The 14,318-nt window shown below is 60.3% G+C and overlaps 2 protein-coding genes across 8 annotated transcripts in view; both read left to right on the top strand.

Moving 5' to 3' along the window:
• SHC2 (SHC adaptor protein 2) overlaps positions 1-6,294 on the top strand; it is a 30,865-nt gene extending 24,571 nt beyond the window's left edge. For all 7 annotated transcript variants that reach the window (XR_004349367.1, XM_032628397.1, XM_032628400.1 and 4 more), the window contains 3 exons: positions 986-1,296; positions 4,259-4,392; positions 5,579-6,294. Coding sequence is in view for 6 of the 7 variants with exons in the window: in XM_032628397.1 (XP_032484288.1) it covers positions 986-1,296; positions 4,259-4,387 (440 nt within the window). In the remaining variant the exon portion in view is untranslated. The remainder of the gene's footprint in view (positions 1-985; positions 1,297-4,258; positions 4,393-5,578) is intronic.
• A 5,116-nt stretch (positions 6,295-11,410) lies between these two features.
• C2CD4C (C2 calcium dependent domain containing 4C) lies at positions 11,411-13,744 on the top strand. The gene is made up of 2 exons (XM_032628125.1): positions 11,411-11,535; positions 12,159-13,744. The coding sequence occupies exon 2, from the start codon at positions 12,196-12,198 to the stop codon at positions 13,456-13,458; it is 1,263 nt and encodes a 420-aa protein (XP_032484016.1). The 5' UTR covers positions 11,411-11,535; positions 12,159-12,195; the 3' UTR covers positions 13,459-13,744.
• Positions 13,745-14,318: the final 574 nt, after the last annotated feature.

Here is a 14,318-nt window from a genome sequence, read left to right as displayed (position 1 = left end):
CTTAATCACCGCGCCACCAGAGAAGCCCTGGAAATGTCTTCCTTCACAGTTTGCAAAGCCTCCTTCCCTCCACCGACAACTCGATTTCTTGTCATTACAGCGGTGACATGACACCTGCACCTGCTGTGGCCCTGCTGGCCCCCACAGCAATTTCAGATGGGAAAGGAGGTGCTCCGGGTGTGAACTCCTTCTGAGGCAGGCTGTCCCCTTGGGTGACCAGCCGGATGGTCCAGCAACCCCAGTGGAGAAAGTGATGCTTGTTGCCAGGCGCCCATTAGAAATCCTGGGGTTGCCTCTGATTTGCCCTCCTTGGGTCATGTGCTCATCCCCCAGCCAATCACTAGGCCAGGGGTGCGAGATGAATATGCTGATTGGCCAGGACTGGTCACGTGTCCTGGGAGCGGGAGGCTGGGTCAGCTTCCCCTAGGTCACTGGAGGAGTCAGGGAGGAGTGATCCGGAGGGACCAGAAGTGGAAGGAGGGTGGAGGCAGAGCACAGACACGCCAGGGCAGGGGTCAGGGCTGCGACTGCACTCCAGGGTGTTTGAGCTATGCGGCCACATCTCAGAGAGGGTGACTGGCTTGCACGGTGTCACAATGGTGCCTGCTGGGAGCCTTAGGAAACTTAGGAAGACCATCCGGAGCTTTTCCATTAAGAGTTTGGAAAAGAAAGGGATGCCTCCTGCCTACCACCGAGGTGGAGCATGTAGTGGAGGCCCTGGCCAGTGCGGTCAGACGAGCTGCTGAAACAAGAGGCATAAACATTGGGAAGGAAGCCAGTGTAATAAGACAAGAAAAAGAAGTAGGTGTGCACCTTGGAAAGAAAGACATGCTCGTTCTTTGCACATGCTTAGAAAATCCAAGAGAATATATTGCGTTACTAATAGAACCAATAAAAGGTGAAGGAGCAGGTCCCCCCAGCCCAGGCCCCTCCCTCCCCGCTGGAGGCAGCTGCCCCCCGCCTCCCACACGGTCTTCGCCCACAGGACCCTTCGAGGATGCCCTGAGGCTGCACGAGTGCTCCGTGGCCGCGGGTCCGGCGGCAGCCCCCCTTCCCGTGGAGGACCAGTGGCCCAGCCCGCCGACCCGCCGGGCCCCCATCGCCCCCACGGAAGAGCAGCTGCGGCAGGAGCCCTGGTACCACGGCCAGATGAGCCGTCGGGCGGCGGAGAAACTGCTTCGAGTGGACGGGGACTTCCTTGTGCGGGACAGCGTCACCAACCCGGGGCAGTATGTCCTCACCGGCATGCACGCAGGGCAGCCCAAGCACCTGCTGCTCGTGGACCCCGAAGGCGTGGTAAGGTGGGCGTGGGGGCGGGGCAGGGGTGGGGAGGGGGCCGGAGGCTGCGTGGGGTGGGGTGGGGTGGGGGTGGGGGGCCTGGGGCAGGTGTGGAGCCGGGCTGGGCAGGGAAGGGACCTGGCCTCTCCCCTCAGCCCAAGGCCCAGGGCACCCGCCTTTTAAGCGCCCTTTAGGTTTAATGAAGTATGTTTCAGATTACAGAGCCCTTTACTCTGTCTCCCTTTACCAGGTATTTTAGAATTACAAAGTATTTTGCAGTTTTAGAAGACTTTTAGGTTTTACAAAGGACTTCCCAGTCTATAAAGCATTTAGAGGGGTTACAAAACCTTTTCCAATCTCAAGGCCTTTTAGGACTTACAAAGTACCATATTCCATCATTTGCAAGATGCACTTTTTCCCCCCCACATTCTATCATTGCTAACGCATCTTGCAAACAGTGATCTCTTTGAGCGATGAATTTGGTCGTTTCAATTTCCAGCGTATCTGAGGGTTCACAAAGCACGTCTCCATTTACAAGGAGTTTCAGGGCCTGCCTGCAAGTTACGGAATTGCTCCAACCCTCTGGTACACACTTTCCTCTCATTTTGACATCTCTAAAGTCTTGATTTTTTTTTAAACCATCGACTGCATCACTTTTTTTTTTTTTTTTTTGCGGTACGCGGGCCTCCCACTGTTGTGGCCTCTCCCGTTGCGGAGCACAGGCTCCGGACGCGCAGGCTCAGCGGCCGTGGCTCACGGGCCCAGCCGCTCCGCGGCACGTGGGATCTTCCCGGACCGGGGCACGAACCCGTGTCCCCTGCATCGGCAGGCGGACTCTCAACCACTGCGCCACCAGGGAAGCCCAACTGCATCACTTTTATCATTACTGAACTTGGAGGTTTTCTCCCCTCCTTGTGGTACATAAATTGGGATGCATCTTGCAGCCGCCTTGAGTCAGTGAGGTTTGGCATATTCTATAGCTCCTAAAGCATCTTGGGGTTTACAAGGCATTTTCCAATCTACAAGGAGTGCTAGGGTTTTGAAGGGTTTTCCATTGTCCAAGGGCCTTGGGCTTTGTACTGTGTTTCCCTGGTGAGAAGGAGCGTGGGGTGTTAAGGGCCTTCTCAGAGTTTAGCAAGTGCTTTCACCACCTCCAGCTGAATCCTCGGCGCCGCCCTGGGGGGCTGCGTGTGCTCCGTGCCCTATACGGGGCACACGGGGGTGGCGAATATAGTTCCCTGTGCTATACAGGGCACACCTGTGGCCTGGCCCAGGTGGGGCCACGGCTCCAGGCCCCTGTTCTGTCAGTTCCCTGAGCCACCTCCTCACTCGTGTCTGATCGCAGTGTTCACAGCTGTGACCTCAGCCTGGCGTGCTGTCAGCCCTCCCCCAGGCCTAATTCCCTCTCCAGTAAACAGATCTCCAGGATGAGAGACGCTCTAGAAGCTTCAGAACCTCCTTACATACTTGGTTAACACGCAGGTTCCCAGGTCCTGTCCCCAGTGCCTGGCAAATGGGTGGTTTGCCGCGGGCCCAGGCATGTGCGTTGCCAGCCCGCTCCCCTGGTGACTTGTGCCCAGCGAGTCTGGCATCGCCCATGAATGTCTGGCAGCTGGCGGCCAGCGGGTGTGTGTTGCGTCCAGGTCTATACGTAGGATGCTAAGATTTTCTCATTCTAAGATGCAGGTGGCTTTTAGATTCGGTGGTTCTGATTTTCAGATCCATGTCTACAAGACACCTGGCGTGTATTCATTTCCTAGTACTGCCCTCCCAAATGATCACCAACCGGGCAGCTTAAAACCACAGAGATTTATTCTCTCCCAGCTCTGGAGGCCAGACGTCTGACACCAAGGCGTTGGCCGGGCTGGTTCCTTCTGAGGCTCTGAGGGAGGATTGGGTTCAGGCCTCCCCCTCAGCATCTCATGGTTGCCGGAAATTCTTGTTCTCTGGCTTGTGGACACATCACCCCAGTCACCGCCTCTGTCTTCTCGTGGCCCCTCCCTGTGTCTCTGTGTCCAAGCTTTTTCTCTTCTTATAAGGACGCCGGTCGCTGGATTTGTGGCCACCTGAGTAATCCAAGATGAACTCATCCTTTTTTACTCTTTTTTAAAATTAATTTTTAAATTGAGGTATAGTTGATTTACAATGCTGTATTAATTTCTGCTATAGAGCAAAGTGACTCAGTTATACATATGTATATACATTCTTTCCTATATTCTTTTCCATTATGGTTTTCCCAGAATATTGAATATAGTTCCCTGTGCTATACAGCGGGATCTTGTTATCCATTCTATGTATAATAGCTTGCATCTGCTAATCCCAAACTCCCAATCCATCCTTCCCCCACCCCGCTCCCCCTTGGCAACCACAAACCTGTTCTCTGTGTCTATGAGTCTGTTTTTGTTTTGTAAATAAGTTCATTTGCATCATATTTTAGATTCCACACAGAAGTGCTATCATACGATATCTGTCTTTCTCTTTCTGAGTTACTCCACTTAGTGTGGTAATCTCTAGGTCCATTCACGTTGCCGCAAATGGCGTTATTTCATTCTATTTTATGGCCGGGTAGCATTCCGTTGTACCTGTGGACCACACCTTCCTTATCCATCAAGGTGAACTCATGTTAATCACATCTGCAAAGAGGCCTTTTCCAAACAAGAGCCCGTTCACAGGTTTCAGGGGTTAAGATGTAGACATACATTTGGCTGGGGGGGGGGGCGGGGGCACCATTCAACCCGCTACAGGAAGCGTGGCCCCAGAGTGCTGGTGCTTTTGGAGCCTGTGTCCACACGTAGTTCTGGAATTCTGAGGCTGATTCTGTGGTTGAAGTCTCTGACCCAGTGGTTCTCAGCCTTGAGCGCGAGCTGTCGGAGGGCTCGTGAAGACGCAGCTCCCCGTCAGCAGGTCTGGGGCTGGCCCGAGAGTTTGCCTCTCCGACAAGCTCCTGGTGGTGGTGATGCTGACGCCTCTGGCCCCACAGGTGCGGACGAAGGACGTGCTCTTCGAGAGCATCAGCCACCTGATCGACTACCACCTGCAGAACGGGCAGCCCATCGTGGCCGCCGAGAGCGAGCTGCACCTGCGTGGTGTCGTCAGGCGGGAACCCTGAGCCAGGTGCGTCCGGCCCCGTGGGCTCCCAGCCCCCATTTGCCAGATTTTTCTCATCTTAAACACTAAGATGCACACGCCACATAATTCACCCACAACTCAGTGGCTTTCAGTGTCTCCACACAGCTGTGCCACCTCTCCCCATCTAATTCCAGAACATTCCATCACCCCCAAAGGAAACCTGTCCCCATCAGCAGTCACGCTCTGAGTTGTTTAGGGTAACTCTGTGTTTAACTGGGGGTAAAAAGCCCCCAGAGGAGGTGGGTCTGGTGGGGCTGGAGTGTGAGGCGAGGTGGGTGGGTGAGAAGGTCCACCTGTGCCTGTCACTTCTGGAACCTCGGGAAGTCTTGAGTGGGTGAGGGACAGGCAGGTCTTGGTGATTCCAGGGCCTCTCTGGTTGGTGGGGGGCGGGTGGCTGGTGTGAGGTGGGGGCCTGGCTAGGCAGGGGAGGATGCGGCCGAGCTGGGGCGCAGAGGGGTCTGGGTGGCAGCCACAGTCTTTGGGGAGCAGACAGAGGCAGGACCCGGGGATACAGGGAAGCTGGGAGCGGGGGGCTCAGCTCGCAGAGGGAAGGGGTTGGTGGAATTTCCCCAAAGGCTGAGAGGTGCTTCTGGGCCAGGTTGGGCTGCTCTCCGGTCCCCATGACAACAGTCTCTTTCTGCCTCCTTCCCCACTCAGCGCTGGCCTGCTCCCTGCCCCCAGCCAGGCCTCGGCCACCACCGCAGGCAGAGACAGGATTCCCAATCTGGGGCAGGGCTCCAGGGATGGGGGTGGCCTGTGGAACACCTGAAACGATCTGCGGCGCCGTGGGGCCGTGTGTGTGCACGTGCCGGGGTCTGACCTGCTTCCCTTCTACTCCCTAAGTTGTTTGTGACCCGAGAAGCAACACCGGTGGCAGTAATCATAGGCGCTAACGCAGCAGCTGTTGCGTCCAGGCCCTGAGCTCATCCCTTCTCCACATCGTCACTGACTCCCATGCACCGCTGCGTTCTCAGCAGCACAGAGAGGTTAAGGGACTACCCTAGGTCACACAGCAAGACCACGGAGGAGCTGGGACTCGAACCCTGGCCCTCAGCCTGAGGCTTGACACTGGCTCACTTTGCTGCCTTGTAACTGAGGTCTCTGACACCTGAAGCCGGGTCTCCGGTTGCTGTCTCTGCTGAGCCTTGACCTCTCCTTCTTCCTCCCCCAGGTTGTGGCTCTCAGCCTGTGGCTCCTGTCCCCGCTCCCCCCGGATGGCCCTGTGGTGGCCTTGGGGGGCCCTCAGCCTTTCTCTGGACCCTGGTCGGGCCGGAATCGCCGCTGTCTCTCCTTCCTCCGCGTGGGTCTCTGGAATCTTCCTTCTCCAGCTGGCCCTGGGCTGGGCTGGGTCAAGCCCGCCGGGAGACGGAGCCCACGACCCCTTTCTCCCACCGAGCCCTCTGCCTGCCGCCAGCCTTCACCTGGAGTGAGAGCACACATACCAAAGACAGAGCCTTTTCTCGCCTTTAAAGAAAGTATATCAAAAAGCAGCCATCTATCTCGGAGCCCTGGCCCAGGCTCCCGATGGGGCAAGGAGGCACCGTTTCCTTTCCCGGCTGGACGTCAGCTCACCTCCCTGGAACCAGCAGGTCCCCAGTTCCCTGGCATGGAGATGGATTCCTGTCCTGGCCGGGCTCAGATTTTCCACCTGAAAAATTAGTGCACAGTTGTCTTTTGGGGGGAGAATCGAGGTGCTTTGGGCCCTCAGGCCAGGGCAAATGCTGATGTGGAAGTGGGGGGCAGCCTTGGGATGATGGGGGCTATCCAGGCAACCCCAAGACAACTGACACGGGTGGGGGTGGTTGTGAGGCCCCCGCCCTCCCAGCTGTCAACCTGCACTGGACACTTGGACTCTGTTTGTAATTAAACCTGGGAATGACCACGGGGCGCGTGAGCCGTCCTGCGCCTTACAAGGCCCTCTCGGGGTGGGGGTCTGGGTTCAGTCTCCTGGTGGGGGGAAGCCAAGGCAGCACCGGATTTGGCCTCCCAGGGGCTGGAGGAAGAGGGAGACAGGCCCTGGCTGTGCCCCTGTTTGTGGGGGGTGTGGCGAATCCCCTGACATTTCCCAGAACCTCAATCTTATCCCGAGACAAAGCACACTCCAGCTCCTCTGTTAAACATACCCCCAGCTTCTCTTTGGAAACACTCTATCTCCCAAATGCCAGAAACTTCTTCTGTCCTTCGCGATACCCCCAGATATCTGGTGAAAAGCTCTTTGTTTTCTTCTCCAAATAGCTCCTAACTTGTCCTGAAAGATGGCCTGACTTCTCGGTCTCCCAACGTCTCTCGTCCTCATTTTCCTGAGAAGACCCCAGTTCTCTCTCAGGCCCCTTTATCGACCTCAAAGCCCCTACTTCTCCCGCGTGCCCAGCTCCCTGCTCTGGCACCCGACTCTCTTCTCCTGACCTTCCCTCACATGATTTCTACTTCCCAGGGAGACCCCCATCTCTCCCCAGGACCCTCCTTCAACTCCTCCCACAAACATGGAGGCATCCCTCCCAAGGAGGCACCCCAAGCCTCACCACATCCCTGTCAGGCTGGGCCACACCCCTACCCAGGGTCTGGCTCTGGGGAGGGGCTGTGCTTTCTCTGCTGTCAGCAGGCTCTGTCCCAGGCTGTGGGGGGACTTGGTAAGGGTGTGGGCAGTGAAAGCCACTCTGGTCTGCCTGTAACTAGGGGGGAAGCCATCAAAAGGCAGAGCCAGAAGGGGACTCTGATGCCATGTCTCTTACTTCAGAGATCTGGAGACAGAGCCACCAATCCATCCATCCATCCACCCACCCACCCATCCATCCACCCACCCACCCATCCATCCACCCACCCACCCACCCACCCACCCACCCACCCATCCACCCACCCACCCACCCACCCATCCATCCACCCACCCACCCATCCATCCACCCACCCATCCATCCACCCACCCACCCATCCATCCACCCACCCACCCATTCATCCATCCACCCATCCATCCATGCATCCACTCACCTACCCACCCACCCATCCATCTACCCATCCCTCCCTCCCTCCATCCATCCATCCATCCACCCACCCATCCTTCCATCCACTCACCTACCCACCCACCCATCCATCCACCCATCCATCCATCCACCCATCCATCCATCCATCCACTCACCTACCCACCCACCCATCCATCCACCCATCCATCCATCCATCCACTCACCTACCCACCCACCCATCCATCTACCCATCCATCCATCCACTCACCCACCCATCCATCTGTCCATCCATCGTTCATCAGTCTACCCACCTATCCATCACACATCCATCCATCTAACTACCCATTCACCACTCATTTGTCCATCCATCCACACCCCCACCCTAATATCCTTTAATCTGCCTTCATGACCTCCTCTTGTCCACCTGCCAGGACCCCTGGTGGGTAATGGGGATGCAAGGGGTGACCAAGACAGACCCGCTCTTGTGGAGTTTGTCAAATGACATTAATTAGCGGGTCACTGCTAAGTGTCTGATGACAACCATGGGAAGGGAAGTGCCCTGGAGCTTAGGGACCCCAGGAAATCCAGGAGGATGAGCAGGGAGGCCCCGAGAGAGGAGGAGAGAGATCTGGGCGGAAGGGATGGTGTGTGCAAAGGCCCTGGGTGTGTGGAACACAACTTCAGGAGACAGAAGGATGGCCAGAGCGGCTGGAAGGGAGATCAGAGGGGCGGTGGAGTGGGGGGCACAGCTGGGCAAAGCTTGGTGCCAGAGAGAGCCGCTTGGGGCCTTTTGAGCACAGAGGTGATAAGATTCCCAAATGGGAATTAAGCTGTGGGGGACAGGATGGGACTGGGAGGTGGTGGGCAGAAAGGACCGGGTGGGGGGTTGGGGGGGAGTGTCAGATTCTGGAGATTTGTAGGCCATTCATTCCTAGCTCTGGGTCCTCCAAGACCCAGGTTCCCCTTCAAAGACTCTACCTAGCACCCCACCCCGGGCATGTGCTAAGAACTGCACAGACTTGGAATCCTGAACTTCTCCCCACTTTACAGATGAGGAAATAGAGGCTCTGAGGAATGAGGTCACTGCCAAGGCCACACCACTGGGAGGGGGCAGAGCCTGGATTCCAACCCCATCACCTCCCTATCCTGCTCCCTGAGTCGGGAAAGCCAGGCCTGGGGTGCCCCATGGTGACGGGGGCTGGGAGCCTGGGCCCCCCGCACAGCTAGCTCCTGCCCCATTCTACCTTCAGTTATTCAGTCAACAAACGCCGCTTGCCCCAGCTTTGCCCTCAGGGAGACTTGGGGAGGGAGGCAGTAGAGACGGGGGTTCAAACTCCACCGTGCTGCCTTGGCCAGTAGCTTCCCTTCTCTGAACTGGGTGCCCTGTGGCTTGGACCTCCCTTGTGCCTCAGCGTCCTGCTCTGTAAACTGGGGATGATGGCCCTCCCCCAACGCGGGCTACCCTGTGCCTTGTTGGGCCCGGGACCCTCCTGGGAGCTTGCGGACAGGCCTGCGCCCCCTTTTCCAGGGAAGGAGGCGGAGCTCAGAGGGGAGGCCACTGCTTGGAGCCAAATGGGCACCAGGTGGCCCCTCTGGACTGGAGCTCAGATCTCTTGCAAGCCACCTCCTGGTGCTTCCTCCCAGCCACCCTTAGGTCTGCCACATCCCCCTCCCCATTCAGTGGGTCCCTGGCAGGGTGTTGAGGATAAAGGCCACCCAGCATGAGGTGGAGGGGGCCCTCTCTCCAGCTTGAGCTTGCAGCCTGCAGCCTCCCCATTTCTGATTCCAAGAAGGCTGCTGCTGAGGGGGGGAGTCCTGGGGGTGCTGCCATGCCCATCAGCCGAGGGCTCTGCGGACCCGGAGAGGTTCCTGTTTACAGAAAGGGACATGGAGCTGGGCTCGGAGCTGAGGTGACCAGCTGGAAGGGCCCCTCCCAGGGTGGGGTCCCTGGCTCCACAGGGCACCCCCCTGCCGTGCCTCAGTTTCCCCAAATGTGATGGGGTCGGGATAGGAGTGGGGCTTCCGGCTGAGCTGGACCGTGGTGGGGTCAGGTCCTGGGGCTCCTCCCCCACTGAGTCCCCTTCTTCACCGGTAGCAGCATCCGTGGAACCCACACTTAACTCACACGTTTCTGGTCCCCGTACTAAGCGTTTTGCAAATAGTACCTCACCCTGTGGAATCTTCACTCTGACGCTGCAGTTCAGGGGCAGGTGTTATGCCCATGGACTGCTGAGAACACAGAGGCACAGAGAGATTTGGACACTTGCCGGAAGTCACACAGCAGGAATAGCTGGCACCAGGATTTGAACCCGGATACAAGGCTCCGGACTAGCGTCCTGAGCTACTCAGCGCAGAGACCAGCACAGAATAAACTCACTGCCCTCCTCCCCCAACCCAGCTGGGAGGAAGACCCCGCTCCCAGCGAGGCGAGGGTGTGTGGGGAGCGAAGCCCCGGTACCCAGGCCGGCCTGTTATCGGGACGCCTGAGCCGGTCACCTCGCCATCCTGGGCGGTGGCTTGAGGCCCCTGCGGGGAAGAGCATTGTTCTAGGGTCACCCTTCCTACTGTGGCACTCCGGGCCCAGCAAGGGTGACTGACATCAACCGAGTAATTACTCGAGGGTATTTTTCATGAGAGCTGAAGTTAAGGTTTCGTGGGCTCTGTTGGGCTGTGATGCGGGGCAGGCAGGGCAGGCTTCCTGGAGGTGGCAGCGAAGTGATGCATTCATTGGTATCTGCCTCCTTTGTCAGACTGTGTGGCCACGCCAGTGTTGCCCCCAGAACAAAGGGGGGCTCAGTGTTTCCTGGGTGAGCAAAGTTGAGACAGGCCTCTTGAGGGAGCCTCACTTTCCCCATCCGGACAATGGGACTCTAAGCCCCACCTCACTCCAAGGTCAAGCGGAAGTGTTGGAGGGGCCTCTGTCCAGCTCCAGCTCAGTCTGCCCCCCCACCGTCCCCGCTTCTGCTGTTGAACCAACCGTCACTCCAGACCAGCCCCCATCCCAGCTCCAGCCACGACGATGCTCGGGGACATTTCTGGAAGAGAGGAGGCTCCTGGAATAGGATAATTAAATAAGGTCTAGGCTTCCCCTGCTCTGCATCAGTCCTGGCAATACATTATCTTGCTGGACTTGGGACTGGTCACTCGGCCTTGGATTCCAGAAGAGGAAACTGAGGCTGGGAGGGAGGAAGGAGTGAGGAAGAGGGGGGTTGGGGCCAGCAGATCACAAGGGTGGAGGGTGGAATCCCAAGACACGCTGTGGTCTCAGAGCTGCCAGGCCTGAGTCTCCTGGTCTTTCCCAGGAGAAACTGAACTGAAGGGGGGTACTCTCTCCTTTCTCCCCGAATCACATTTTTCCTGTTACATTTTGCCACGGGAGCCACCAAACCTACGGTTAGTATTTACCTGTGTATTTCTGTATTGGCGTCCTTCCGAGCAGGACACACCACAAAGCTGGCAGCTGCATGCCAGCCACAGCCATGTTCCCAGCGTCCAGTAGGTGCTCGATAAACATCTCTCCCATGAAGGAGCAGCGCCCTGGCCGTCTTCTCGGGTGTCTGCACTGAGCCGCGTCTCAGCGGCTAGCTCCTTGTTTCTGGAAAGAAACCTTCACCTTCCTCATGTGCAAACTGGAGACAGCCATAGGACGTACCCGCCGGTTTTTGTGGAATGAGTTGGGGGGAGGGCGCTAAGAGCCTGGAACTGAGAAAGTGCTCACTAATAAATTCAGCTGCCGTTATTATTATTGCTGTTCTTTTACTCGTCAGCGTAAATCGGGAAATGGCCCTCAGACGAACTGAGGCAGGGGCCTGGGGTTTCTAGGGGCGTCAGCAAACCGCCACCACCTGCCTCCTTCCCCCCACCCCTTCAGTCCCCGAGTCCCCGCGAGGCTCCTCGGTTCTGCCCGCTGGGGGCTGCGCAGACCGCCCGCCCGGTCCCCGGGGCAAGCGAGGCGGGGGAGGAGGGCGGCCGTACTAGGAGGAATACGGCGGCGCGGCGGCCAGCTGGGCGGTTTCCCGCCGCCGCCGCCGCCGCCGCCGGTGAATGAGTCCTACTGCGCTGCCGCTGCCGCCCGACCGAGGCTGCGCCCGCGTCCCCGCGCCCCCAGCCTTTGCGCCGAGACCCCGGCGTGTCCGCGGAGCAGCCAGCCTCGGCCACCGTCCCCGGGCAGGTGAGTTCGGGGCCCCGGCACGCTCCGCGGGGGCTGCTAGGACCCCACCCCCACCCCCAGCCGAGTCCCGCGGGGCTGGGTGGGGGAGAGGAGGGGAGGGGTCGGTTCGCCGCGCCGCCAGCCCCCAGACTCACCTCCTCTCCCTTCCCTCACCCCGGATGCCTGGACCCTCGGCCCGGGAGAAGCCACAGGTGGGTGGGAGCTTGGGGCGGGGCGGAGCTGGGACACCCCAGGGTCCACCGTATGCCCTGGGGTGTCTTCCCCCTGGACTGAGCGCGGACCCCTTTAGAAAGCGCTTTGAGATCCTCAGAACGGGGGTGGGGGCGAGAGTGGAGCCGCAGTCCCCTGGGAGCTTCCCGAGAGTCAGCGCCGCCCCCACCTCTCGGGCCGGGCTTCGGCACTTGGAAGTTAAGCGCGATTCCTCTGGGGAGGGGAGGGGAGGGGAGGGGAGGGGAGGGGAGGGGATGGGAGAGGCGAGCCCACCCCGCCAGTGTCCTGGGCCTCAGCGCCTTCTGACCCCGCTGGCCCCCTGCAGGGCTCCCCCCAACGGGTGCCGGGAGCCCCTCTTCCAGCCCCCGCGTGCAGGGGGGCCTGCAGCTCCCGACCCCCGCTTCTCTTCCCAGGCTCCGCAGATCCCTCCAGGCTCCTGCCTCCGCCCCGATGAAGAAAACCAACATGTGGTTCTTGGAGCGGCTTCGTGGGTCAGGGGAGAATGGAGCTACGGGGGGCGAGGGTGGGGACAGGGCCGCCAAGGGGCCCCTGTACAGCAACGTGCTCACGCCCGACAAGATCCCGGACTTCTTCATCCCCCCGAAGCTGCCCGCCGGCCCCACGGAGCCAGAGGCTCAGGCTGAGCTGGGGCCCTCGACCTCGGAGCAGAACCTGGCCTCTGCCGCGCCCCGCCGCGCCCCCCGGAGCCCCCGGCTGCCTGCCAAGCTGGCCGCCGAGAGCAAGAACCTGCTGAAGGCGGCCACCAGGCATGTGATCCAGATCGAGAGCGCGGAGGACTGGACCGCCGAGGAGGCCGCCACCAACGCCGACCCCCAGGCCCAGGGGGCCATGTCGCTGCCCTCGGTGCCCAAGGCCCAGACGTCCTATGGCTTCGCCACGCTGGCCGAGAGCCCCCACACACGGCGCAAGGAGTCTCTGTTCCATAGCGAGCACGGGGCTCTGGCCCAGGTGGGCTCCCCGGGCACCCGGCGCCGTCGGGGGGGCGTCAAGGCCAACGGGGGCGATGGGGCGCCCAGGGAGGCCGGCGGTGCCCTCATGAGCCCCGGCCGCTGCGTCAGTGGCGGGGAGAGCGACACGGGGTCCTCGGCCGAGTCCTCGCCGTTCGGGTCCCCCCTGCTCTCGCGCTCCGTGTCGCTGCTCAAAGGGTTCGCCCAGGACAGCCAGGCCAAGGTGAGCCAGCTGAAGCACTCGGTGGGCCGCCACGGCTCCCCGTCGGCCGACGACAGCACGCCGGACACCAGCCCTGGGGCCCGGCGCCGCCTGGCCCGCAGAGCCACCCCGGAGCCCGGCCCCGAGGCCGGCGCGGCGCCCCGCGCGGAGCACGCTGTGCGCATAGGCCCGCGGGGCAGCGTGCGGCTGCTGGCGGAGTATGAGGCGGCCCAGGCCCGCCTGCGCGTGCGCCTGCTGGCGGCCGAGGGCCTCTACGACCGGCTCTGCGACGCCCGCAGCATCAACTGCTGTGTGGGCCTGTGCCTGGTGCCCGGCAAGCTGCAGAAGCAGCGCAGCACCATCGTCAAGAACAGCCGCCACCCCGTCTTCAACGAGGACTTCTTCTTCGACGGTCTGGGCCCGGCCAGCGTGCGGAAGCTGGCGCTCAGGATCAAGGTGGTGAACAAGGGAAGCAGCCTCAAGCGGGACACCCTGCTCGGGGAGAAGGAGCTGCCCCTGACCTCTCTGCTTCCCTTCTTGTAAAGGCCCCCACGCCCCCTCCCGCCGGCAGAGGAGACCCCGCCCCCACCCGGATCCGGCAGGGGAGGTGGTTTCCACTCAGGCTGCCCGGCCCTGATGCTGCAGCCCATTTTGTGGGTGTCCTGGGTCATGCTGTTTTCCAGAGGAGAAGGGAGGGGGCTGCCGGGAAAAAGAAGGGGTCAGCTTGCAGGGCTGAGGGTTCCCCTGTGCCCCAAGTTCCATGCCCCTGCCTCACCCCTTCCCGAGTTCTGGAACCTGGGCCAGGAGGCAGCTAAGGCCGATCACAGACCCAGAGGCCGCCGGTCCTGAGGCCCAGTCATATCTTCTCCTCTGCTGCATGAGTGTCCTCCTGCCACCGGCCCGCCAGACCCTGCCCCCCGCCCCCCCCCCCCCCCCCGCAGAGATCAGGGCCAGGCCCAAGTTCTGCCCACGGTGCCCCTCGGGGCTGTGGGAGAATCCCCTCCTGGGGTGGGCTGGCTCTGGGCAGTCCTCGGTCCTCCCAGGCTCTGGAGGCGAGAGCCACATCTGAGAGCCACTGCCTGGCAAAGGCAGGCAGCCGTGGAGGAAGTCCCCAGCAGATGAAAAGGGGGGCAATTGCTCCCCTCCAGCCCCTCGAGCGAGACAGCCCTCCTGTCAGCTGTTTTCCTCCATCGCCTTCTCTACACGGGACCCTGTGGCCCTGCTGGACGTTGGGAACTTCCCTCCCCTGGAGGGGTTGCTCAGAACGTGCCCAGAGAGCAGCGCCAGCCCGGGGGGCCCCGTTCCTCCCTGGCCCCTGCCCCTTCCGGTGCATTACCCAGGAAGTGATGCCCAGTGACTGATGGCCTTGACGTTTACTCCACTCGTGTACATAGGTTTTGGTT

This window comes from Phocoena sinus, chromosome 3, assembly GCF_008692025.1.
Source record: "Phocoena sinus isolate mPhoSin1 chromosome 3, mPhoSin1.pri, whole genome shotgun sequence".
Lineage (NCBI taxonomy): Eukaryota > Metazoa > Chordata > Mammalia > Artiodactyla > Phocoenidae > Phocoena > Phocoena sinus.
The sequence above is the reverse complement of the archived record's forward strand: the minus strand, read 5'-3'. Positions and strand labels throughout refer to the sequence as shown.

What these genes read in the sequence shown, in the direction of transcription:
- C2CD4C (XM_032628125.1), top strand. Translation starts at nt 12,196, where the DNA reads ATGAAGAAAACCAACATGTGGTTCTTGGAGCGGCTTCGTGGGTCAGGG.